This window comes from Marmota flaviventris, chromosome 4 (assembly GCF_047511675.1).
Source record: "Marmota flaviventris isolate mMarFla1 chromosome 4, mMarFla1.hap1, whole genome shotgun sequence".
NCBI classification, from domain to species: Eukaryota; Metazoa; Chordata; class Mammalia; order Rodentia; family Sciuridae; genus Marmota; species Marmota flaviventris.
In genome coordinates, this window is record NC_092501.1 from 1,644,238 (window position 1) to 1,670,643 (window position 26,406).

Here is a 26,406-nt window from a genome sequence, read left to right on the forward strand (position 1 = left end):
GTCGGGGCGACCGAGGCCCTGCCGCTCCGACAGTGGGCGGGGCCAAGCTGGCCCCGGGGGACACCCCTTCACCAAATACTCACTGGGCACCTGCTGTAGGTGCCACAGCCTTGGCAGTCAACAAAAAAGACCCAAATTAAAGCAGAAAAACGTTTCTGGCCGGGTGGGGAGGCAGAAGTTCAAGCGACAGCACCAGCTTTGGGAGTCAGGAGCCCACTCCAGCTGCCTGGAGGGGCCGAAAGCCCCAGGACCTTGTGGTCACCTCCTTCTCCCACCCCTCCCTGGGCCAGCCCAGTTAGCCCTGCCCCCCGGGGGGACATGGAGCTTAGTGCACTGTGCTCTGCCCTCGTGCCCGGGCTGTGGCAGGACTCCCGGGCTCTCCTGCCTCGGCGGCAGCCCAGAGACCAGGCTGGAGTGCTGCCCCTCCTGGGGCCAGGGCCTGTGTTCACACACCCCGACTTGGGGCCCAACACCAGATGACCCAGGAGGGGGCCATGTCAGGTGGTGAAAGGCTCCCAGGGCCATTGCTCCCTTGGGTGCTGACGGGGTCCTGGCCATGAGACTGCTGGGCCTCGAGCCACCCCAGGATGGCGAGGGCTGGGGCCGGCCTGTGCGCAGGTAGGTACAGGAAGGGTGACATCTTGCCTGGCCCTGAAAGGCACTAAGATGGTCATGTCACAGCAGCCAAGGCCTGCCCCGGAGGAGCCCAGTGCTCGCCTGATGCAGGACCTTGATGCCCAGATGCCTCGTGGAGCAAGTGAGCAGGGCAGGGCTGGCCTGGGACCTGGGGACAACCTTCCTCTGACTGCAGCTGCCTGGCAGGGCCCAGGGGAGGCTTTGGTCCTGCCCCTGGGTAAAGGCCTGGCCAGCTGCCCGCGCCCACCCTGCCGACTGCACCCTGCCTCTTCTCTGAGCCAGGCTCACCCTCAGACCCCTTCCCGCCACGGTCTCTGCTCCGCCCCGGCCTCAACTCCTGCTCAGGGCAGCTTCCATGACAGACTTCTCCAGAATGCCTCTGAGCTCCTGTCCCCACCAGGTCCCTCCTGCCCTGACCCCAGGCAGGGGCAGCACTGCCATTCCTCCCTGCCGGGGGACCCCAGGCAAGCATGCACCACCACGCCCAGCTTCCAATAGCGTTGACTTAGGAAGTTTGTGTGGAAGTCCACCGGGCCAAGAGGAAGCGGGGTCCTCCTGAGTCAGAAGAGCCAAGTGGACACTGGCCACTCTGGAAATCAGGGCGTCTCAGAGCTGGAACAGGTGGGGTTGCAGAGGGCTGGCGGTGGACATCTGAAAGCCACCCGTGCAAGAGCACTAGCAGAGGACGTGGTGTGCTGTGGTGGGGCCTGTGTTAGGACCATCACGGTCCATATGAAGGACATAGGGGCCTCAGAGGACCAGGTAGGTGGGCAAAGACCTACTTAAAGCCACTTAAACGGCACAGGTTTAAGGAGGCACGACTCCACAACAAAAGCTTTTCTCAGCACACAGCAGGCACCAATCCTAAAGGAAAAGAGCACCAACTAGAGGACCTTAAATCTAAAACTTCACGTCCCAAATGTCATCCTTAAGGAGGTGAAGAGACAGCTCAGAGCTACGTGCATTCTGATGTGAATTTCGGGGTCCTGTCCAGGCCTGCTAGAAAGGCCTGGGGGCTTTGGTAAGCACCTCGGGAGCCGCCAGAGGAAGCCAGGGGGACCCCAGGCAAGCAGACAGTGACGGGAGCGGAAGGGGACTCCTTAAACGCCATAACCAGCCTCAGAAGTAGAAGGGAACGTGCTGGGAGCCATTAGCCAAGTAGGTATGACAATTTCCTTGCCAGCGTACGCCATGTTGCAGTGACATTGAATGTAGGTGACCTTGCTCAAGGACCAGGGCAGATTAGGGTGTTCCCGGTTTAGGATAATCGGGTTTAGGGCATTCCCAGTTTAGGTTCCAGGTTTAAGGTTTAAGATTATTCCTGCTGGGAATAGGGCGTATCCTGCTGCCTGAGTTCCCCTTGAGTTCTCACGGGATTCAGACAGTATTTTTTGGGAGACAGAAGGCCAGTGGATGTGGATTTGGGCAGAGAACGTGGATTTCCCCAGAACGTGATTGTAGACGGCTGGTGTGAGTTTGAGAATAAAGAGTTGCTGTTTGAATCTACAAGCTGTGTGGTGGCTCGTGATTGTGTGCCCAGCCAGACTGCGGCATTTGTGCCCAGCCAGACTGTGGCAGGAACGTGGCCCCAGCGGACCTCAGAGAGCAGACATTCCTGACAGTTAGATATAGGGGGGCGAAGACCACAGGAAGAACTAAACAGAGAAGTTAGAAGACAAACTCGAGGACATTTCCTAGAAAGCAGAACAAAAACCCAGGGTGGAGAGAAAAGCCAGAGAATGAGAGTTGGAATTCAAAGGCCCAGCTCCTGACCAGGGGCTCTGGGGGACTGTGCAGGGACCCACTCTGTGCTTTGAATGTAGCCCTTGCTGCTCTGCCACTGAGGTTCTGTTAAAACGAGCATGGTTCTTCTCCTCCTCCCAAATTACTAAGTGAATTTCCACCCGCCCTCTTCCAGGGCACGCCTCTACTGCAGCCTTTGAATCACCTGGTCCCCCTTCAGGGCAGATCACAGCCTCTGGGACTGCAGTCCCCTGTTTCTCCTTTGCTAGCAAAGCAATAAAACTTCTTTTGCGTTTTTCTCAAAGTGTCCTCGTGACTGGACTGGCATGGGGCCAAGGACTGGACTTTCGGCAACAGGGCCAAGGGGAAGAAGATGGTCTAGAAAATGACGCAGGTTTTTCTGGCTGGACACGGGCATCCACACACAGGAGGCTCCCGACTTCCCGGTGCCATGGGTGAGCACTGGCGCGGTCGCTCTGGCACATGGCCTGCTACAGGTGAGCACGCTCAGAAAGGAGGGAAACAGCACAGGGAGGGAACAGCTTCAAAGTCCTGAGGTGACATCCCCCTGTGATTCCAAATCCCGTTCAAACAGCGAGCCTTGGCTGTGTAAAGGGAGCTCACACCCAGGTCTCAGGAGACTGGCTCCCATCTCCACGTCCCAGGGAGCTAGAGAGTGTTCCACCAAAGGAGAAGTGGACCCAGCAGGGGGAAGCCGTGGGCTCCCGCTGGAGGGAGGAGGAGTGGGGCCTCAGGCAGGCCCGAAGGGTCAGGAAGGCAGCTGGCTGGTGGCCGGAGGGGAACAGCTGGTGGGACAGGAGACAGCCCACCAGGACGCCCCAGAGAGGCAAGCACAGGATTTCCCTGTGTTTCTACTGCACTGAGAGGAGCTCTACTCTGCCATCGGGAATTCTGGGGCGGATCGGTGACACAGGCACAGAGAAAACTAAGCAATCGAGAGAGAAAGTCAAGGGCAACAAGCAACATGCAAAGAGACAAGTGACCCCAACTGCGGGTGGCAGGGAGCCTGGGACCTCACACCCCCACAGGGGCTGCAGCCCAAGGGGGTGGGTCCAGTGCTGGGCGACGGGTTCCCTTTCACTCCGGGTCTACTCTCCACCCCTGCCAGGCTCTGTGCCGGGAAGGCTGGTCTGCACTGCAGGATGGCCCCTATGTCCCCTCCCAATGGCCACTGACTGGCTTTGGGATAGGAGGCAGGGAAACCAGAGTGGGGTGACCCTGGGGGCTCCTGGCTGGGCTGGTAGCTGGCGATGGGTGAGGACCATTTCCTGCCACGACTGTCCTGTCCTACTGCCAGGCCTCTGTGGACTGTCCATTCCTAAGTTCCCCAGGATCTCTTAGGGTGCGCCATGAGTTCCTGTCCAGACATGGCCGTGTCACTTGGGGGCCGTGAAGAGCGCAGCACTGTGAGGGGCAGGAGGACCTCTGCAGGGGAGAAGGCCCGCGGGGGGCCGCAGGGGAGAAGCAGAGCTGGGCAGCCGTGAGTCTGGGGAAAGTGCAGGTGAATCGGCAGGAGGCGCGGCAAGCTGAGCGGGGACTGGGCCCACATCAGGGGCCAGGGGACACAGGGACGGGCCTTGGTTAAGAACCAGCCTCCCCCAAGCCACCTCAGCAGATGGAAGGTCATGTGGGTCGGGCAGCCACCTCCTTCCTCCACTGGGCAGGCAAGCCACGGGGGTCACACAGCTCCTGCAGGTGGGGAGAGCTCTGGGGCTGCTGAGGGCTGCCGCCGGGAAGGGGAGGCCTCCAGGCCAGGATCCCATGGGGCCATGTGTTTCCCTCCGACCCCCAGCCCTCTTTCTGCCCGTGTCCAGAGAACGACTTGAACCCTCCAGGGAGTTCCATATGGTGGTGTAGCCTCGAGGCCACCTCTGGAAACCAGGGGCCAGGGAAGGGGGTGGGTGGCCCTGGTGCCTTGTCAGGGAAGATCACGCATCCCTTCAAGGGCAGCTAGTGCCCAGGGCTCTGGGTCCTGGGAGGACTGGGAGGAGCTCCATCTCCCCCAGATGACCGAGCCGTTGCCAGGGAGGAGGGTCAGGCCCTCGGCCCCGGAACGTTCCTGTCAGCTTCTTTGCCCTGGGCCCTGAGCACACCCACTGGACCGGTGCCCGCCATGTGGACCCTGGCTCTAGAGCTACTGGGATGCACCAGGGGCTGCCAGCACTTGCCACACTGAGCTGTGAAACTGGCCAAACTGCCCCAGAGGTGCACACACCAGGGGAAGCGACAGGTGGCCTGGGACCTCCTGGTCTTTTCTCTCTGATCCTAAGAGTCCCGTGACTCTGACAGCCCTCTAGCTAAGGCGGGTGGGACTCCCGCCATCAACACGCTGAGCCCTGCTTGGCTTCAAGTCAACCTGGACACTGAGAAGGGGAACCTTGTGGGAGGGGAATGGGGAAGGTCAGCGTAGACTTCCTGCACCTGCCCGGGTGGGGAACGGGAGGCGCCCCCGACAGCGGACAGGCAGGTGGGAGGCTTTGCCTGTCCTGTCCTTAGGAGGCTCACATCTCTGCAGTCCTGAGGACCAAAAGAGAATGCCAAGTGGGTGTGCCGGGAAAACGGCCCAGAGTGTGAGCCCCCTGCCGGGGCCCAAGCCTGCTGGGGCCCTCGCCCGCCCGCCCGCGCCCGCCCGCCCGCGTACCAGCCTGCGGATCTCCCGCTCGCACTCCTTCTTGATGCGGCTGATCTCCTCCTGGTGCAGGTGGTACACGCTCCTGATCTCGGCGGCCTTGATCTTGTCTGCCTGCGTCACCAGCGTCAGCGCCTCCTCCACCTGCCTCTTGGCGCCCCTGAGCTCCGAGAGCTCCTGCTGCATCTTGGCCTTCTCCACCTCGAAGCCCTTCCTGGCCTCCTCCTTGGCCTCGCACAGCAGCACCGTCTTGGCCTTGTCGGGGGTGCCGTCGCGCAGGGCGTTGAGCAGCGCCTGCAGCCGCTGGTTCTCGCTGTCCTTGATCTTGACGACCCGCAGCAGCTCGGCGTGGTGCTGCCGCAGCAGCGCCTCGCGCAGCGCCTGCAGCTCCTGCGTCTTCTCCTCGTGCAGCTTGGCCCTCAGCTCCGTGACCAGCACCGCGTGCCTGCGCTGCTCGCACTCGCGCACCTGCCGCAGCTCCTGGCTCTTCTCCCGCTCCACTCTGCCGACCTGGAGGACAAGGGCACGGTCTCACCCACCGGGCGCGTGCCCGCTCCCGGCAACCGCGAGCTGCTTGGGAGGGGCTGCCTTCCATTCTGGGCTGCGCTTCACATGCTGATGAAGACCCCGAGTCGAGCCTGCTTGGTGGAGAGCGTGGCCATGCCCTGTGGCCCTGCGCACTCCTGGCTGTACCCTGACCAGCCTGCCTCCCACCCTCCTCCTTCCCCTTCCCAGCCCAGCCCACCTGCTCTGGTCTCCTCTGCTGATACAGTCCCACAGAGCACGGCCTGTGCCTCTGTGGGTCCCGGTGCACCCATTCCACCTCCTCTCTGGGTCCCACTTCAGGAGCTGCCACCTAACCCCTGGCACAGGACTGGGTTACTTTCCTCACAGAGCTGGTCATTCTGTTAGTCAGCTCTCCATTACTGTAACACATACTTCAGACAAATCAACTTATCAAGAGAAAAGGTTTGTTTGGCTCACAATTTCAGAAGTTCCAGTCCTTGATCAGTTGGCCCATTGCTTTGGGCCCATGATGACACAGCATCACAGCAGGGGCACATGGCAGAGCAAAACCGCTCACCCTGTGGCCAGGAGATGAAGGAAGAAAGGGGCTAGGGTCTCAGGATCCCCTTTCCAGGACAGGATCCCCAGACCAAAGACCTCCCTTAGGCCCCACCTCTTAGAGGTTCCCCCAGCTCCTAATAACACCCCCCCCGGGTGGGGACAGCCTTCAGCTCATGGGGCTGTGGGCTGCATCTGAAATCAAGCCATGGCACACACCCTGCAAGTCTGTTCATCTCTGTGACTGTCCTGTCTCCCTCCCACCACGGGCAGCCTCTGAGGGTCAGGACGGCAGGCCACCTGTCCTGTCTCCCTCTGAGGATGGCCTTAGGCCTGAGCCTAAGCAACTCATCTTAAAAACTCCATTTTATAACTCCAGTTTCCGCACCCTGATAAACTCGGTTAACTCTCTGGCTTGTAGTCTTTGCCCTCATCAAGAAAATCAGATGCTTTAACCCTAGGGTAAATGATGTCACCAAGAGACCCAGTGGCAGCTGATAGGGATTGAAAGTGTGGTCAAAAGCCCCCAAATTTAGTATAAATGAAGGAGCACATGAACAGACGTTCAGCCAGCCAATACTGATGCCCATAAGCCGAGAGCCTGATGAGGACCTGGACTGACATCCCATCACTTGTCGTCTTGGCTGATCCTCTGTGTGGTCCTCACTGCTCTCAGACTCCACGCCACATCTTGACCCTGGTGGGAGCCGTGAGTTCTCCCTGAGACCCTCTCCTCAACCTGCCTGCCTTGGAGGAGGAGCCTGCCCTGGTTCCTGACCCGATGACCGCGGTCTGAGTGAGTGGGCATCTGTGGACTTAGAGCCCAAGGCTGGAGACTTTAGACTGGCACTAGAACTCAGCATGCCGAGGGAATGTCTAAGTGTGTTTGCAGTGCTTAGAATTAATCTAGAATTGTCTGCCGTGAACTGATCATGTCTGTTGCAGTGCCCAGCATTGAGGATTGTCGTTTTCTTGATTAAGAACCTGTAGAGTGAGATCGTAGTGAGTGATCTGAGTGAATAAAGCATTGAGGGGGGCAGAAGCCGTGGACATTCTTTAGTTCTCCCCCTCGCACCTTTAGCCCTCGCGACACTCCCCACCAGGAAAGGCTGACAGGGCTCACTCAGTCCTGCAGTCCTGTGGGGTCCAACCCTGGGACTCCCTCTGGGTCCCCTACGGGTACTACAGTGCTGAAGGTTCCAACCACCAGGCTCTCCTGACCCTGCCAGGGGCCCGCCTGTCAGGACTCCGCCTGGCAAGCTGGCAGGTGCTGAAAGCCAGGGCACAGACGCTCGCCACCCTTCTATCTGTCCTGGACCCCCCTTCCAGCTGGGACCGAGTTCGGGGTGCCTGAGGGTGTTCCTGGGCACCTGGGGGTGTTGGCCCTGAGTCTTTGCCTCCCTTGGTGGGTCACTTCTGCAGGGTGGCAGACCATGCTCTGTGGGGGCTGGGGGTAGAGCGGGGGTGGCTCCCAGCTAGGGTCGGGCACACAGCAGGTCCCCAGGCTGGACATGTGGGGCCACAACAGAGCCCAGCTGCCAGTCCTCTCAGCAGACAAAACATCACCTTTGTGGAGACTCCTTGATGGGCACTCAGCAGAGGACAGAGTCACGAGTGGCATGTCACAGAGCAGATGTTTGTGGGATGGGAGAGAGTGCAGGAGAGAGCGGGCGGAACAGTCCAAGCTTGGGCGGGTGGAGACCTGCGTTGGGTCCTGTGGAGTGAAACTGGGGCCACGCTCGCCTCGCGGCGGCCCTTCGCCCAGAGCCTGTGACTACACCATCCTCCCGGGTCTCGACCTGAGTCGACATCAGACATGGGGAAAGGCAAGGGGTGGTCTCCAACAGCCCACGCAGCAGGGCTCCCATCAGGCAGCTGCAGATACAGCGTCCAGGAGACGCTTCTGCTCCTGGAGAGCCTGGGAGGCTGGCCTCGCTGGCCCCGCTTCTCAGCAGGCAAGGGCAGCTCCGCCTTCCAGCCCCAGAGACTGAGGGACAAGGGCAGAGGACACGCGGCCCTAGGTGGCCCGGGGTGCGTGGGGAGCGTGAAGCAGCTTTCCGATGACTCCTAAGGGGAACTGTTCAGGAAGAAGCACTGCGGTCCTCCTGAGGCCCACCGCTGGCTCTCACAGCAGCCTGCGGCCTGGGGGACCGAAGCCGGGGTGCTGGCCCTGGACACTGCCAGGCCTGGGGGTGCCCGGCTGCCCCTGGATTAGCAGTGAGGACTTCCCCTTCCCCGGGTGCCCTGTCCCTTCGGCAGGCTCCCAAGGCCACGGGCGGAGGTTTCTTCACTCAGGGGTGGCGCCTCGGCGTGCTATCCGGCTGCCGTGGAAAGGCAAGATGAACCTTTGACTCTTCCCCCAGCCCTCGGGTGCCGAGGGCATGAGTCGTTCCCTGCCGAGGAACTGGACGTCCTCGATGGGCTTCGTTCTTTGCACATCTCATCCTCGCCACAGCTGCGTGTCCCCCTGGCCAGCGGCCCTCTCCAGATGCCCCTCGAAGCCCCAGGTGGCCTCAGCAGTCTCCATGCTCTGACGGAGACCCTGCGGCTCCTCTTGCTCCTCTCCCACAGCAGCCCTGACTTCTCTTCATGGGAAATGGCACTTCAAGGTCACCACCGGGCCCTGGGCTGCTCACTGCTTCTGGGGAGGTCATTGTGGGAACTTTTCAGGAGACAGATGATATTTCACATTTGGTTTTATATAGACGTACACAAACCATATTACATGTAATAGTATACGGTTGTATGCCATATCTTATGCTAAACAAAACATATCACAAACATTTGTCACCCACATGTGTGTGCGTGCCTGAATGTGCCCACACCACACGCACACACGTGCACCTTGTGAATTCACACTGACATGTATGGCTTCCAATTCAAAGCCAGGGCTACAGAGCTCCTGTTGAACTTGTGGAGCACAGCGGTGTCTGTTCTCTCACACCAGAGCCTTGTTCTCAAGGAAACAGGCGCGGACGGATCCCCAACACTCACTTCATCCACGTTACCCTGCAGTGGTGTCCATGCTGATCCCAGCACCGCCGACTCGACTCCCCACAAGGGCTGCACCTCTCAGGTCTTGCACGCCCCCGAGGCCGCGTGGCCAGCTCCCACAGCTGTGTGGCCCAGCTGCTCCCTCCCGCCCCTCTTGTTCAATTTTTCCTTGAGAAATTCCAAAGCATCCCTTTGTTTCCCACTGGCCTGTGCAGACAAAGCCTACCAGGCCACCCTGGTAGCAGCCAGCACTGAACTCACCACAGAAGCCTTGGAGAGAAACGCTGGCACCATCAGCCCAGCACCAGGTATTTGAGAGCACGGGTGTAGTGCCAGAGAGAGCCAGCGGCAGGTCCAAGTGACCCAAACCCGGGAGCCGCGACTTTCAGTCTAGAAAACCCAACATGTCCACAGGGGGTGTCCACAGGGGGTCAGTCTAGAAAATCCAACATGTCCACAGGGGGTGTCCACAGGGGGTGTCCACAGGGGTGTCCACAGGGGGTGTCCACAGGGGATGGGGTGGGTTTGTGCCAACACCCAGGCTTCCAGGAGATACTGCCCCTGCAAGTGCTTCTGCTGGGTCTCCAGACGGGGGTGCACTGGGCGTAGCCCCAGAGTGGCCAGGGACAGCAGGCTGCTGGCCAGCACAAACCCCAGGACGGTGAGAGCTTTGTGCTCACCATGACTGAGAGAAAGAGAGAGATCTGCAGTACCCAGACTTGGGCACCTGGAGTGGTGCCTAGAAGCCTCCGGTCACTGCCCTACACAGCAGAGCCGCCAGGCCAGCACCCCACCTGGAGACAGCCCCTCGGCAGGAGTGACTTTCTGATGGGCACTGCCCCTTCCAGGATGACAGGTCTGAAGGAGGGACACCCTGAGCAGGTGGAGATGCTCTTGGTGACGGAGGTTTGTGTGAGCTGCCGTGCAGAACCTGAAGAGACCAGCAGCCGCTGTGGGACCCAGGCTGCCTGACCACGCAGGCCGCTGGCCCGTGCCCCAGTTCCTCCTCCCCTTAAGCTGGCGCTCCTGTGAGCAGCCCGAGGACAGGGCTGCGGGGCGGGGCTGCGCTCTGCCTTCCCATCTGGCCACAGTGACCAACGCTCCCTGCTTTCCAATCATTTTCTGTTTGGTTGTGAGGACAGCGGCTGGACCTGGTGTGTCAGAATCAGAGTTCTGGCCAAGGACTCCAGTGACTTCTGTGTCATCAGCTTTTCACTGCTGTGAACAAAGGACCTGGGAGGATCAACTAAGGGGTAACGTTTAATGGGGCTCAGGGTTTCAGAGGCCTCAGCCTACAGATGGCCGCTCCATGCCTGGGCTCAGCGTGGGGCAGGACGTCGAGGCGGGGTGTGGGGAGGAAAACGGCCCAGAGAGCACTCCTCCAGCCGCACCCCACCTTCCCTCAGCTACGCCCAGTGCACCCCGTCTGGGGACGGAGGCCCTGACGGGGCTCAGGCTCCCGGGACCCTCCCCTCCCGCTGAGCCTCGAGCCCTGCCTGTCTCCATGTGAGCTGAAGCTGATCCACAACAGCGTCACTGTCTCCGTGCCTTTGGGTTCCTTCTCAAAACCTGCAGGGACGCTGCTCCGCTTACTCCTCTCGAGCCGACGTTGATGAGACACACGCAAGACGCTGTCATTCCTGGTGTGGTTCAGAGCTCTCGAGTGGCCCCCGGAGCCCGGCCGGGTCGTCCCACAGTCACTGCTGCTATGCACGGTGGGTTCTGGTGGCACTCCTGTGCCTCTGCTGGTGTCCACTGGAGGGCTTGCGGCTGTGACCCTGGGGTGACTTCCTCAGTGTCCTCCAGGGTGAGGAGGGGCAGAGCTGTCAGAGAGGCCCAAGTGTCCAGCGGCCATTCCCAGTGTTGTTTATCCTCGCGGCCCTGATGGGGGGCTGGGGACTTGGGGGGAGTGGTCGATGCCCCTAAAAGTCCTTCTAAAAGGCACTTGGATCAGAGACAGGGGTTCTCTTGGTGCCTCGAGTGCTGGGCAGAGTGGCCCACTCACAGGTGCCTGGGCCCCCACTTCTTCTCACTGGACATCTCTGTGCAGAGGCCCCTGGCCCCAAGGTCACGCCAAGCTCACCCGCCAGCACCGCCGGTCTGAAAAGTGGCTCATCTCTAGGCAGGTTGGGCCAGGCGCCTCCCTCCCTCCTCTCACGGAGAGTGACTACGGCAGACGCTCCTGGCCATGGAGTCCGGCTGGCACCTGAGGAGTGGCTGGAAGACCGGAGGCAGCCACCTCTCCATGGGACATGAAGCTCCCGTGAGTCACCACTCACAATGACCACCACAGAGGTTGCCCCATGTGGCCTTCCTGCCCCCCAGCCGCCGCCCCGACAGTGTTCACCACCAAGTAAGCATTTCCTCCAGGACCCACATCACAAGTGGCTTCCGGTCCACCGCGCAGGCTGCCCGGTGTCCGGGGATGGGCACATGCTGCCTAGCACTGCTGAATGTCTGGGTGTCACATGTTCGTGGACTGGAATGACTTGGCCCAAACCTCTGTTCCTGGGTGACGACTCTGACCCACAGAAACCCATGTGCAGTGAGCCCCTGAGTCAGTGCCCTGGTTGCTAAGCAACTGAGCCACAGCCAATCCTAGGCTGAGGTGCCAGATGATGCCCTATAAGCACCCGCAGTCTGCAGCCATCAGGTGACCTCCCTGCATTTCCTGCCGCTGGTTATAGGAGCAGGTCCCCACCTTGCTTGGGGACATTGGGACCACTCTTCTGCAGGGCTGCAGGGTTCTCAGACCTTGTCTTACTCAAGTCAACTTTGTTTAATTGAACTGGTCTCCATTCTTTCTACTCACATTTTCAAACAAACTGGTCCAATATTTTATGGATTGCACCTTTGAAGGCATGATTTAAAAGAATATCATGTTTAAAAGGGCAGTTATTTTCCTCATCTAAGTACATATAAAAGCATTCAAAATTTTGATCCACATGGAAAACATGTGTATAAACTGAATAAATAGACTTTATCCTAAAGATTAGCCAGTTGCCCCAATTCTATTTACACTATGATCGATCTCTTCTCTACTTAACTTAAAAACTGTCTTTATGCACTGGGGCTCAGACAGAAGAGGAGCAACCTAAAGATGCATTTAAACAGAGGGGATTCAGAGTCAGGGACTAGGAACAAGGGCAAGGGCAGAGGAGCATCCGGGGCTGGTGTGGGGACAGGGAGCCAGGAGTGGGCTCCCCACTGGGGGCTGCAGGGTTTAGGCCCGGCAGACTCTGGAATTACTGAAGGGGTCACCTGGTCAGCTTCAGAGACCACCTGCTCACAGGCAAGCATCTGGTCAGGTTGGTGCTGGAACTCATAGGGATGCCAGGCTGAGCCAGAGCTGACGGAGGTCCACGGCCACTCGCAGAGGTGCCACCTCACCAGAAGCAGGAAGAGGGCCTGTCCCCCTCCCAGCCCTCCAGCTGTCAGTGGGCAAAGGAGTCAGGAAATGTGGTCTGTGGGGCCCCTGAGTTGGTACAACGCCCCTCCCCATCTCCGGTCCATCTTGAAATGCCTTCCAGTTCCTGGGTGGTCATCCTTCCAGGTTAGAGCGCAAGGCCTTGGTCTCAGCTCCACCCTGGACCTGGGCTGCTCATCAGCCTCCCTGAGCCTCTCTGATGCCCTCACACGATGGGAAGCAAGAAAGCAGCCGAGTTCTCAGATGGCAAACTCCTGCACAGGACCAGCCACCTGGCACCCCTCGGCTGCTTTCTCTCCTCTGCCTGTGTGGAAGGCGGACCTGGCTCATCTGCCTTTTTAGCCTCAGGGTGCAGATGGGCTGACTCTCAAGTGAATGGAGGGAGGGAGGGCCTGGTGGAGCAGCCAGGAGGAGGCTGGCCTCCATCATCAACCCTCTTTGTCACGTGTGCTGCCTCCTGTGGATGCTGCCTGCCCAGGGTCCTGTGCATGGACACATAGCTCCTCCCTCCTGAGCCCAGTGCGCTGAGCCATCGCCAACGACTCCGCCCCGAGACGTGTGGTTGTCAGCCCATGTTTCCCAGTGGAGAGTGGGACTCTTCTGAGCCACACTCCCTCAGGTCACCATTTCACAGCTCTGGCTGCATGGTGGCTTTGCAAAATATAGACTTTTGGTCTCATGGACCAAAATAACGACTTAGGGCACAGGGGCAGCCTGGGTGTTTGGTCTTAAAATTTTTTTTCCCCAGCTGAGTCAAATGTGGGCCACAGTGGAGAGCACTGCTGAGGTGAAGCCCCTAGGACCTGAGCTGACCACACCTGGGGTTTAGTAAGGGATGAGAGAAAAATGGGGTGCCCCAGGGGAATGAGGGAAAGCCCATTCAGCCGACCCCCCACATGTACATACACACAGACACACCATGCACACACCCAGACACGCCATGCACACACAGACACACCACGCACACACCCAGACACACCATGCACACACAGACACACCATGCACACACCCAGACACACCATGCACACACAGACACGCCATGCACACAGGCATGCACGCACACACCCAGACACACCATGCACACACAGACACGCCATGCACACAGGCATGCACACACACACCCAGACACTCCATGCACAAACAGACACACCATGCACACATAGACACACCATGCACACACATAGACATGCTATGCACACAGAGACACACCATGCACAGATACACCATGCACACACACAAATATGCCAGAGACATGCACACATAGACACACCATGCACACACATAGACATGCTATGCACACAGAGACACACCATGCACAGAGACACACCATGCACACACACAGATATGCCATGTACACCCACAGACATGCCATGCACAGAGACACTCCACACACACAGATATGCCATACATACAGAGACACTCCACACACACAGATATGCCATACATACAGAGACACACCATGCACACACAGATACACTATGCACACAGACACGCCATGCACACACAGACACGCCATGCACACACAGAGACACACCATGCACACACAGAGACACACCATGCACACCCATGCACACACAGACACACATGCACACAGACACTGCGAATGCTCACAGTCACACACATGGGCACAGTAATGGCTCTTAGAAGCCTTGCTAAGCGCCACAGTGAGGCTCTGAAATGCATAAGCGGCAGAGTTGTTTCTGGAAAATCCAATAAACCTCCCCTAAAAGAACCCAGAATGCCTCTTCTACTCACATCTGCCCAGAACTGGGTCACATCCCAAGAGCCGGGGATGCTTTTCCGCCAGTGGCATAACAGATGCTCTGACTGCAGGGAACACGGGCGCTCGCACGTGCTTCTGGGGATGCTCCGGCCCCCTCACAGGGCAGCCTGCAGTGGGGCGGCCCTGCCCAGCTGCAGGGAGTGCAGCAGGGGTGACCTGGGGAGGAGCAGCCAGAGGCCAAGCAGTCCCACCACAGGCCTGGTGACCTGCAGGACAGAGGAGGAGGCCTAGACAGTGTCAGGGCGAGAGGGTGAACCTGGGAGGTGAGCAAGGGCAGGAGGTGGTAGGCTGCAGACTGCCAGCCCCCAGGCCCCACGTGGGGCCAGGGCAGCCTTCTCTGGGGGGACTCCAGCGTAGCCACCTGCCCAGCCTGGCCTTCCAGGCAGCTCCAGCTGGTGCCTGGCCACTCACACTGCACCGGTAGGGCTGGCTTTGACCCTCAGGCCAGACCTTCGTCCTAGGAGGGACCAAGCCCGACTCACTCAGGTGAGATCTTTGGGTGCACAAAGCCAGTGCTCCTGGGCAGGTGTCCACAGCCCCAGTCCTCGCTGGGTGGCACCTAACAGGGAGAGGGGCCTTGAGGAATCTTGTGCTGTCCCCCAGAGCAGATGGGTGCTGCTCCGACTGGCCAGAGGTGGGTCGTGCTCACATGGACCACTAGATGAAATCAGGGGCTGCGGAGCGAGCGGGAAGGTTCGCCAGGTGTCATCCAGGAGAGCAGAGGGTAGGAAGCACAGGTGCGTTCTGAGGCTGAGACTGTGCTGGTGTTTTCAACTGCAGAGAAGAGCCGTTTTTTCTAATAAGTAGCAAAACCACCCAGAGCGCCCTGACCTGGGGGCCCTGGGGGCCCTGACAGTGCTGGCAAGCGCTTCCTGCTGCAGACAGGGCGGAGCCGCCCAGAGCGGGCATCCCTCACATGAGCTTCCGGCAGGTTCCTTTATGGATGAGAGACAGCACAGAGGCGAGTGTCACAGGGCGCTCCTGGCTCTCGAGCACGAGTCAAGTCCCCGAGCCCTCAACAGCAGGAAGGTAGAGGAGATCTAGTTAAACGGGGAAACAACGCCCTTATCTTCATAAAAATGGCCCTCTGCCGACTCCAGGGACTAGTGCTTTGAGTGTGAGCCATCCTCAGAGGTCGGTCTGTAAGGACTCGCTCTCTCCACACACAGACCTGAGGCAGAGGCACCCTGCCCCACCCGCCCCACCTGCCCCACGACAGTGTGAGGATAAGGGGGAAGCACAGTGCGAGATCCAAAGTCTGTGCCCTGGAAAGGCCCAAACAGGCAACTGAGCTGCGGGCAGTGGCCACCAAGCCTCGGCTGGCCGTGGGTGGGGCCTAGTAGCTCCTGGGAGGGGTCTCAGAGGGAGCCTTTGGTCATTGGGTGTGGCTCAGCTCAGCAGGCCCTGACCCACCCCAGCCAGGTCTGGGGCTGACTCCCGAGCTCTGTCTGGTGAGCAGTGGTTGGTTCTGATTCAGGCAGAGGGGCACCTGGCACCCAGGTACCCTCCTGGACTGCAGCTGCACCCACAGGGCTTCGCAGTCACCCACCTCTGCTGGGGTCACAGCTGCCACCCTGTGGTTCTCCACATGCTGGCTACGCGTGTGCCAGTGAAGGCTGGCTGAGCCGACCGACGTGACGGCACAAAAAACCACCCGGACTTGTACACGTCACAGCCAACAGTGAGGCAGGAAACGTCAGAAGGAACGTGTACCTCGGTGTCATTTACCACATGCCCAAAACACCCAGCGCCTCGAACACGTGCTGAGAAACGACCTTCTGTGCTGAAAACGTGGTGTCAAATAGGACTCGACCAAAGGGGAGAAGGCCCATCCAGGGGTCCAGACTCCTACGCCCCAGCGACCTGCGGACTCCCTGCAGCCCCACCTGCAGGTCACAGAGCAGAAACAGACAAGGCATCCAGACTTTGTGCAGACGGCAAAGAACCAAGACAACTGGGACGGTTCTGAAGACCAAGAACAGGCACAGCACAGCCGCGTCTCGCCCTGAGGGGTCCAGGCTGGTGCTGGCACCAGCACCAGGACAAAGGGTCACCAAGCAAGTGTCTGCAAACAGCCAGCAGTCACTGCAGCTGCCTGGTGAGCCTCTGCTGTACTCGGTAGGAGTGGCGGCCGCGCTGTCTCCTGGGGCAGCTGGAGCTGGCCACGCTCTCTGGCCTTGGTGGCAGCGGTGGCTGCTCTCAGGGCTGGCAGCTAGTTTGCCCTCCTCGTGGTGACAATGGAGGCAAAGGGTTGAGCAGAGAAATGGGAGGACGGGGCTCAGGCCTGGCCCAGGCCCCCTTGGTCCCGGCTGGGCAGGGAGAGGAACAGGCCCACAGTGCAGTCTCATCAGAGCCACACACGCGTCCATCTTGCAGGACAGTGAGCTACAGTGCCATGCCCTAGGGGAGTCCTTTAAAAACAAATAAATAAACAAATGGTGCCTGAGCAGTTTCATATCCAGCCAGAAGAAAGCCTCCACCCCACCACGTCACGCAGACAAGTCAGTGCCAGGGGGGATTTGGATACACCAAAGACAGAGGATGGAGCTCCCGGAATGAGACCCCGGAAAGTGTCTCTGTGGCCGTGGCGGCACCAAGGATTTACTCCAGGGAACACTCAAGGGAAAAGCTGCCACATCCTTCCCAGGCCCCGTCCTCAGAGCATCCTGCCGTGGAGGAACGCCTTCATTCCTTCAGCCATTTCCTCAGCCTGCACAAGCAGGTTGCCAGATTTTTTCACTATTATTAGCAGGGCTCAAGTCACACCCTGAACGTGTGCCTGTCTCTGCATATTTTTCCTTGAGATAATTCCTGAAAGCAGGACCGCTATCAGCATCTTCCAGGCCTTGATACCTGCTGCCCAGTCCCTTGCCGATGGTGTCCTACTCCACCATCTTCCAGAAGGTTCTGAGCCATCTCTTTCTTCACTCCAACTAACCACGTGGGAAGGAGCAGTGTTGTGGAGAAACTTAACACACCCCTGCTTTAATCTGTGCACCGTGGAGTAATCCTTCCTATGCTTCTGCCACAGGGATACTGGCAGTTTGCTGAGTGAGTCCACAGAATCCTGGGAGGTGGTGGTTGAGTTGCAAAAGCAGGTCAAGACCAATCAGTGGGCGGTGAACTTGGGTGACAGGTGCCTGGAGAGTAGGGGTGCACAGAGCCATTGCAGAGTAGGTGCATTTCTTACTGTAGGCCATTCTAAAACTGGTGGTCAGTCTTTCAAAACCCAGCAGTGTGAGTACTCTGATCTCGAAATCCAAGTGTGGAGCAGACAGACAGACAGACACCACTGAGACCTGAGCAGGGAGACCAGACCTAGGCAGCAGGGCTGGTGAGGAAGGAGGAGGAGAGTGTCTGATGCATGCACAGGCTGAGGCGGGCCTCTGGGAGGAGGCCCAGACGCCTGCCCTGTCCAGGGAGAACCCAAATACCCAAAGCCCAGCTATTCCCAAAGCTCCTCACAGGATGATATTCCCATTGCTACAAGCACAGAAGCTTCGAGGCATGCACCACAGTGTCACAAGGTCCTCAGCGGACTGGCCAGAGGCTCTTTTTTCAAATTCAAGACATTAGCACAAAGCTCTGTGGACACAGAGCCACTGGGACTTCGTAAACAAAAACACTGAACAAAGAACAATGGCACACAGTAATGAGCCAGAGAGAATGGCCTTCAGGACACTCCAGAGTCCTGCCAACTGGAGGCAGAGTGTTCCTGAGCAAGCAGGTCCAGGCAGAGGGCGTCCAGGCTGCCCCTCTGCTGGCCACACGGCTGTCGCTGAGGGCTCCACGCCACCCCCCAGGCCCCCTCTCTCCCTACCTGCCTCCTGGAGACTCCTACTCCACCCCCGAGGCCCTGTGCTCTCTGAGGAGCAGCAGACATACCTCGGCTGCCCACCAGAGACCTTGGCTAGCTGTCAGTCTCCCGGTGACCAGACTTCCTGCTCAGTAGAGGGCAGGCTCAGCCATCAGCTTGGGAGCCAATCTGCTTGTGTGCCCACCCTCACATTCACGCTGAGCTCTGGCGCATCCTGGCCTTCCTGTGGTCCACTGATGCGGTCCATCACGGCCACACCCTTGGCCAGGGCACAGGGAGCTCAGAGCAGGCCACTGCTGGCTCTGTTCCTTGGCCCCTGCCACGGTCCTGGTGGTGGTTTTAAACAGCTGTCTGTGTAACAGCAGGCAGTCCTCCACATCCCGGGCGTCCTCCTCGAAGCGTGGACTGGAAATACTCAAAGCAAACGCGGCATCTGTCCCCACAAGCAGACCTTCCCTTGTCATTGTTTCCTAAACAAAGCAGGGTGGCGACTCTCTACGCAGCGTTTCTGTGGGACTAAGCCCTGAAGTCGTCCAGAGATCTTGGACTCACAGGAGGCTGTGCACAGGCCCCGGGAAAATACTGTGCCATCTGATGGGAGGGACGGGACCCTGCGGCTCAGGGTACCCAAGGGGTCCTGGAGCCACTCCCTCAGATACCACAGGAGGACCGTGTTTTCATCTGCCAACAACACACTTTTGTTCTTGATACATGGAAGCGAGTCAGATCCCATCCAGTGTCCACAGCCTTCGGAAGCTGCTTGTGCCTGGAGCTCACCCAAGCTCCCCGCCCACACAGGACCCAGCAGTCTCTTTCTAGGGGATGGCTTTCCTTGTCCCAGAATGGCGTCAAGAGTAACCTTCCCTCTCCCAGGTGTCCGGCTCCAGGCGACGATTGTGATTCCCTCGCCCACCTGCCTAGCGCTGCTGGCCTCTCCACGACCGGCCTCTGAGGCTGCTCCAGCCTGGCCTTCCTGACTGCCTCCTGCCTTCCACCCCACACCAACCCCACCTGGAGACATCCGTCCCGGGCTCGTACTCAGGGTCTCAGCTCAGGGCCGGTCTTCGGGACCGCAGTGCGGTGCAGGGTGCCCGCTGGCTGTGACTTCCCCTTGGCTGATTCCCGAGTCCCCCCCACAGGACCATCAGCCCCCACGCCAGCACTCGGCCAGCATTCCTGGGTGGGTGCTCAGGAGGAGCCGCCCTGGGCAGCCCTGCAGGGCAGCACAGCACTCTCCACCCCTCACACGGCCTCCACGGGCTTCCTAACACGCAGGTCTGCTCCCAACGGGCACCTTGTCCAGTCTCAGAAGTGTCCCTGAGCCAGGGCACATCCTGGTGCAGGGTGGTGCTGGGCAGGAGAGCGGCCAGGGCCCCAGGAAGGCAGGCAGCAGGGGCCTTTCAGGGCTGGGAGCGGGTGCCTGACGCCCAGCGTCGTCTGTCTCTCTTCTGCTTTGGAGCAGCTGCCCCTGGCTGCTTTAAGACAGCTAAGCCTGCCGCGCAGGGTTCCCAGGGAGCCTGCCCTGAGCCCCGCTCCCTGTCCAGCTGCCTCCCTCTCAGCAGGTGGGTGTCTTCCTGGAGCTGGTCCCATGAGGCCAGCTCCTGGAGAGGAGTCCTGGCCTTTTGCTCTGTTTGGGGTTTTGCGGTACGGGGGACTGAACCAGCGTGCTTTACCTCGGAGCTACATCCCTGGACCTTTCCTTTTTTACTTTTGGGGCAGGCCCTCACTAAGTTCAGTTGCTGGCCTCAAACTCGTGCTCCTCCTTCCTCAGCCTCTGAATAGCTGGGGCTACAGGTGTGCACCATCCCACCCTGCCAAATTCACATTTTCTATTCCCTCTCTGGCCTTGACTTAAGCAAATATTCTACAGACCAAGACTCGGCCATATTTAGAGGTGAGTAGGCAGTGCCAGTTTCAAGTGAGGTGAGAACAGGGCAGATCTGTGAATGCTTCCTGCAGCCTCGTTTCTAACTGCAATAGGAAGCTGCAGCTTCTCAGGAGAGTCCCCAGGCCAACTCAGCCCCGCAGCTCTCACCTGCAGAAGGGACTGTGGCAGGAGGAGGAACAGGGCTCTGGAAAAGACACCGGGACAGGTCAGGTGTGGGCAGCATTTGCTGAGGGCCAGTGGCCCCAAGGCCATGGGAGCAGGCACACCACTGGCTCACCGTGCCACCCCTTCTAGTGTAGGCGCACAGCCCCGGCCCCAGCCTCCCTCCCTTCCTCCTCAGCACCGCCTGTGCTGGGAGCTGCTCCTGTCCTATTTTGCAGGGGGAGCTGATGGCAGGAGGGCTGGGGACAGGAGGAGCTGATGACAGGAGGGCTGGGACTAGGACAAGGCTGGCAAGCTTCCCAGTGAGGGGTCAGCTGGTGACTGTGGCAGGCGTGTGGGGTTTGCCCCCAGAACACAGGAAGGCCAGGTCCCCTCAGGACTTCACTTGTGAACACTGGGTCCAAATTCCACATCGTCATCAGGAACAGGACTCAAGTTTTGCTGCCGCCAGGAGGACAGTACGAGGAGGCCGGGTGACAGAATGACCTGCACGGTGACCGCATGTCCTCCAAGAGCAATACTTTTGCCAGCAGGAAGAAAGGGACAGAGAATTACAGCCTGGGGCAGGACGCCAGCCCCAAAGTCCAGGGCCTCCGACCTCCGGGAGTCACCCTGCCCTGAGCTGTCCACCCTAGTCTGAGGTCACCTTTTCTCTCCAGATCATTTTTCTGCTTTCTCCTTCCCAGGAACTCACCTGCCCTTCCTAGTGGCTCCTGAGGGGAGGTGCAGGCAGGAGGAGAGGGCAAAGGTCATGCCAGAGATGGAAGGAGGTGGGGGCCAGGGGCCTGGCACTGAGCAGGCCCCTCACGCTCTCCCCCAGAGGCCACCCCCAGCCTCCAGCACAAGCTCAGTCCCTCTCCAAACCTTCCCTGTAGGTTCCGAGGACCTCGGAGCCTAAATGTCCAGACTAGAGGTTGCTGTGCCTCCCACCCTGGGTCTGCTGGGCTCCACACCCCTGCTCAGCCTGTTCAGCTCCTCCCCACCAAGCCAAGGTCCCCTTTCTCCCTGTCCTCCCAGAGGGGCCACCTCAGCCCAGTCTGTGGAACTCGAGTCCACTGTGGAGCTCGGTGGACAGTCGGCGTCACTTCCAGGGATGGGCTGTTTAAAGCCCCGATGCCCCGTGTGGGAGGCTGTCCACCAGGTGAGCATCCTCCCCTCCGTGGGGCCATCTCCGTGGTGCCTCTGCTCACAGAACCCTCTGGCCACTTTCCACTCCCCTCCGGAGACCTGTCTGTCCTGAGTCCCCTGGGGAACCCCTGGGGGCCTGTGGGACTGGGAGTGGGCACCCCTGCAGAGACCCGACTGGCCCCCCAGGCTAGCCTCGGGGCTCTGGGGCTGGCGGAAGGGACGGAGGGGCTGGCTGGGGGGGCCCACCTTGCTCTTCTCCTGCTGCAGCTCGATCTGGATGTGGGTGAGCTTGGCGCGGAGCTCCTCGTTGGCGGCCTGCAGTGCAGCGAATGCCTCTGCCTTGTCCCCCTTGGCCCGGCTGCCCGCGCCCTTCTTGGACATGGTGAGGCTGGGTAGCCGAGGGACGCCCAGGGGCAGGTGCTCCGTCTGGGCTGGGTGTCCACGCTCCCGAGGGTGACTCCTTGGCGGCCGCTCCACTACATTGTCTCCTCACCTGGAGGGAAAGCACACCTGAGTGAGTGTAGCCAGATGCCCATGTGGAGCCGGGGCTCAGGAGGCTGGGGCAGGCTGTGCCCAGACCCCAGGGCACCGGCCCCTCCCTCCCGTCATGTCCCCAGTGGGCTCCATATCCAAGGCATAATGAGCACTCAGCGTTGTCCACTCTCCAGCTTTAGGAGGAGGAACCTGGCACCCAAGTTCAGACCCAGAATTTTGTACTGGCATGAGGCAGAGATGGCAGAGGTGGGCAAACCAGGCCTTCTTAGGTGGCAGAGTGGAAGGCCGCGGCTCCAGCCCCCTCCCAGGACCCCAGAACTTTGCCCAGGAAACTTCCAAGATGATTGAGAGCAGGGTCCCGAAGGGGACGAGCATGTTGTTCAGAGCACGTCACCGACACAGCCTCATGCCCACTGGTGGAGAGCTGAGAACGTGCTCCATGGGTAGGAGGGACACCTGCCTTTCAGAGGAAGGGACTCGTCATGTGACACAACAGGGATGAGCCCCAAGCACATGACACCCCGTGAGTAGAGCCAGTCACAAGAGGACCACCCAAAGCAGTCCACTTACATGGTGTCTGGCCAGTGAGACAGCAGGCAGAGTGGACACGGTGGGGCCAGGGAGAAAGCAAGGAGCCTCCCAGGGCAGAGACCGGGTGGGGGAGGAGAAGGTCTGAGGTCTGATGCTCAGAGTGCGGAGGAGCGTCCGCCCCGAGCTGCGGGCTCCACCGTGCTCTGGATGGCGGGTCTTACGCTGTGTGGCTTTTACCACAGTTTAGAACATTGTTTTAAACATGGACCTTCCCCAGGGAGGGAGTGCACACTGCAGGCTTCAGGACTTGAATCTGGGGGGAGGACAGAAGGTGTGTTTCACTTTCCAACGAAAGGTGAATACCCAGTGGTCCCTTCTGAGATGTAAGAATGGGCATAGCCATTGCTTTACAGAAGGGACACTGGGCATTTGAAATGCTCTCCAGGGGTGGTACAAATGGCTTCACAATAACAGAGCTGGACACAGGGTCAACACAGGTGCATGGGTGTGCTTCTGCATGTGCTGGCATTGACTGTGACCCAGGGCCACCCATCAGCTCAGGATATGAAGGACATCTTGGCTGAGGATGGGACCCTAGCTGAAGAGCCCACAACCCAGACTCGTGGCCAAGGCCATGATGACCCAGAAGAGTGCAGGCCCTAATCTGTTGGAAGCGGCAGGAGCCACACCTCTGGCTAAGATGAACACAGATCAGGCCACCTGAACAAGTAGGTGAGAGATGGAGGGATGGACATGAGACAGGCAGACAAGCAGGTGGGCAGGCAGATGGTGGGGGCTCTCTTCTCTCTCCACCTCTGACTACAGGTCCAGCGGCCCTGTATCTGCCTGGGACACGTAGCTTTCTGCCCTGTGGCCTCAGCTTTGGTAAAGCGTCACATGTCACCTGAGCCCCCTCAAGAGGTTGCCGTCAGCTCCAGAGCCACGAACCCAGGCGGGAGGGCTCGCTGAACCCGGGCGGGAGGGCTGGGTGACCCCAAGTTGGAGGGCTGGGTGACCCCGGGCGGGAGGGCTGGCTGACCCCAGCGGCCCACCCCTGTGTGTGAAAGGCAGAGGACACGAAGCCCGGAAGCGAGCCTAGAGCTGAGGGACGAGGCCCCAGGGGCACATGGGACAAGGGCAGATAGTGGCCAAGCGGACAGGCTAGCAGATGGGGCCTGCCACGCATGGTCCCTGAACTGTGATAAGCAACGCTTGGGTTCACAGGACCAGGCGGCCGAGGTGGGGGTCGGTCCTGTTACCAAATGGTGCTGAGCCAACAAGGAGAAAGGACACACAGAAGTCACTTTCCAACAAGTTTCAGATAAAGATGTGGAGGTTAAAGCCACAAGAAAACACAGGTGGACACAAGCTGGGAAACAGCTGGCCTCCTGAGCCGGACAGGAAGCTCTGACTACAGAGGGGAGCTCTGGCGGCCGGCTCTATCAAGGACTCTGTCAGTGCGTGGCCATGAGGGTGGGAAGGAGGAGCCCCCTGCAGAACAGATGTCTCAGAGAGCCCCGTCGGGACATACGGAGAAGCAGGACAGCCCGAGGGAGGACGGCAGAAGCCTTGGACAGGCACTTCACAGGAGAGGGCGCCCAGGAGCACAGGGCAGGGGCGGGCTCTGTGGGAAGGAGGGAGGGGCAGAGAGGTCCTCCATCCTGGGTCTGCCGGCCCCCTGCAGGGATGGTGGCCAGCGCCCGTCTCTGCGTGGCCTCGTGAGGCTTGGAAGATGGGCCCTAGCGAGTCCGCACTCTGGCTTCTCCTCACCTAGCCAGATCGCCGCAGCCAGCGGGCAGTGAGAGCCCGGGAGCAGCCAGGCTCCTGTGCCGAGCCTCCATCCAGAGCATCAGAGCTCTGCCCCTGAGGGCGACCAGTCCCGGGCAACGGCTCTGCGTCTCACTGTGTCATCCTGTCACCCATTCATAAGGCCCTTTATCTTGGAAAACCTCAGAATTAGTATTTTGCAAATTAATTTAGAGCGAAATGCTATAATGGTTGGTTCTGAGCATTCTGTCTTAGTAGAAGTCCTTCCAAGAACTGTTGGCTCCTGGTGCACAGGGGCGGGCAGGGTTCTGACAGTGAAAAGGGCCCAGGTAGGCCCAGGTGGGCACCGGGCTGGGTTCCACCAGCACAGGCAGCTGACGATGGCTCTGTCTGACTCTTGAGCTCTCGCTCTTGATACAGCTCTCTAGTATCCAGTACAAAGGGACCTACCCAGGGCCGCATCAGGAACACCCAAGGCGTGACACGCTTTCTCCCAGGGTGGGGCCCTGCGCACCAGCCTGGTGGAGGACAACAGGTGCTGGCCCGCTGCGGGCTGCGGCTGGCCCTGCGGAGGTAGCTTCCTAGTGCTCTGCATTCGAAAGGCAGGACTTATGTCATGCACAGCCCAGACAGACTGCTGAGGAGATGCGGCCAGCGGCTGACCGGGAGCTACTTCCTGCTGGCCTCTGCAGGTGCCACCTGAGCTTCCTCCCATGGCGTGGGCTTACCCTCACAAACATTAGTACACAGAATTAAAGTTGATGAATCAGAACACATTGATTAGCTAACAATGGAAAAGTACACTCAGAGTCACAAAGTACCCTAATTAGTGAGGTTTTGTAGAAAATCAACAATGTCATTACCAATAAAGCTTTTGCTCCCTGTCATGTGTTATCCATGGAAAAAAATCGTTGAGTATTTTTTAAAATCTATGATTTCTTAGGAACAAAACTACACCATTGCAGCAGAAGAAACGGCAGGACTTTAGGGAAGAGCCAGGGCTGAGTTGGGAACCCCAGGGGATGCCCCTGGAGGTGTACAGAACAAGGAAGCCCTAGACCCTGTCAATAAGTCCCCTCACCTCATAGGAGGGATTCCGAAAAGGTGGTCAGGGCTAGAGACCTAGAGCGGGGCTTACCTTGACTTGCCCAGGGCCCAGCTAGAGCAGAGACATGGCCCTGAACCCAGGACCTGTCCTTGGTGTTCAGAATGGCCTTCAGGTCACCCAGAGCAGGAAACAGGGCTTCTAAACCTGTTCCAAAGCCACAGGAGTCACACTGGGTGGCGCTGACCTAAGGCAAATGCACAGGAAATGGGGTAGGAGACGGGAGACAACCCCACCCAGGCATTCATGAAAATGAGCTCATATGCAAATAAAAATCATTTTTAACAAGGTGCCAACACCATTCAACAGGGAAAAGACAGTCTTTCCAACAAAACTGTGCTCAGGGAACCAGAAAGCATACGCAAAAGAATGAGGTGGGACCCTCGCCTCGCATCCTAGGCCAAAGCTAAGGGAAAAGAGCCCTAAACAGAAACCCAAACTACAGAACTCTTAGAAGAGAACAGGGCGGATCTTCAGATATTTCAGATTTGGCAATGATTTCTCAGGTGTCAAACAGAGGCAACAAAAGGGAAAGTAGACTGGACTACACACAATTCAAGACCTTCGTACATCCAACAGCACTAGGAACAGCACAAAGCAACACAGAATAGGGGAAATAAGTGAAAAATCCTATACCTGACAAGATGCAAAGAATTCCTAGAACTTAACAAGAAGGCAACCTGATTTTTAAAATGGCCAAAGGATTTGAATAGAAATTTCGCCAAAGACACAGAAGTGGCCAAAAAACTCATGAAAACTGGCTCAACACTAATTGTCAGAAAAGAGCAAACTCAAACTAGCATGAGCTACCTCCTCACGCCCATCAGGAGGCTACGGTCAGAACACCACCAGCTACCCGGCGCTGGCAAGGTGTGCAGGACAGGAGCCCTCTGCCTCAGACGGAGTGCAAGACCGTGCCGCTGCTGGGGAAAGCAGCGCAGAGCCGCCTCACAAGCGAAATCAGGACTTCCACGTCATCCAGCAGCTCCCCCTGGGCACAGACCCGAAGGCACTTCCCAGGAGAGGGTTAGGATGAGCTGCTGCACACCCGCGCTCACAGGAGCGCCACTCAGGATGGCCCAGAAGAGGAGGCCACCCCAGGGTCCCCAGGCAGATGAAGGGAAAAGAACGTGGCAACCCCGCGGGTCAGAATGTCACTCAACTGTAAAAAGGAAGGGAATTGTGACGCGTGCCACAACACGGATGGCCCTTGAG

General features: G+C 59.0%; 1 protein-coding gene across 18 annotated transcripts in view; it reads right to left on the bottom strand.

Moving 5' to 3' along the window:
- Jakmip3 (Janus kinase and microtubule interacting protein 3) overlaps positions 1–21,674 on the bottom strand; it is a 53,433-nt gene extending 31,759 nt beyond the window's left edge. For all 18 annotated transcript variants that reach the window (XM_071610679.1, XM_071610681.1, XM_071610677.1 and 15 more), the window contains exons 1-2: positions 21,540–21,674; positions 5,042–5,539 (exon numbers count right to left, since the gene is read on the bottom strand). In XM_071610679.1, the coding sequence (XP_071466780.1) occupies positions 5,042–5,539; positions 21,540–21,674 (633 nt within the window). The remainder of the gene's footprint in view (positions 1–5,041; positions 5,540–21,539) is intronic.
- Between the last annotated feature and the right edge of the window lie 4,732 nt (positions 21,675–26,406).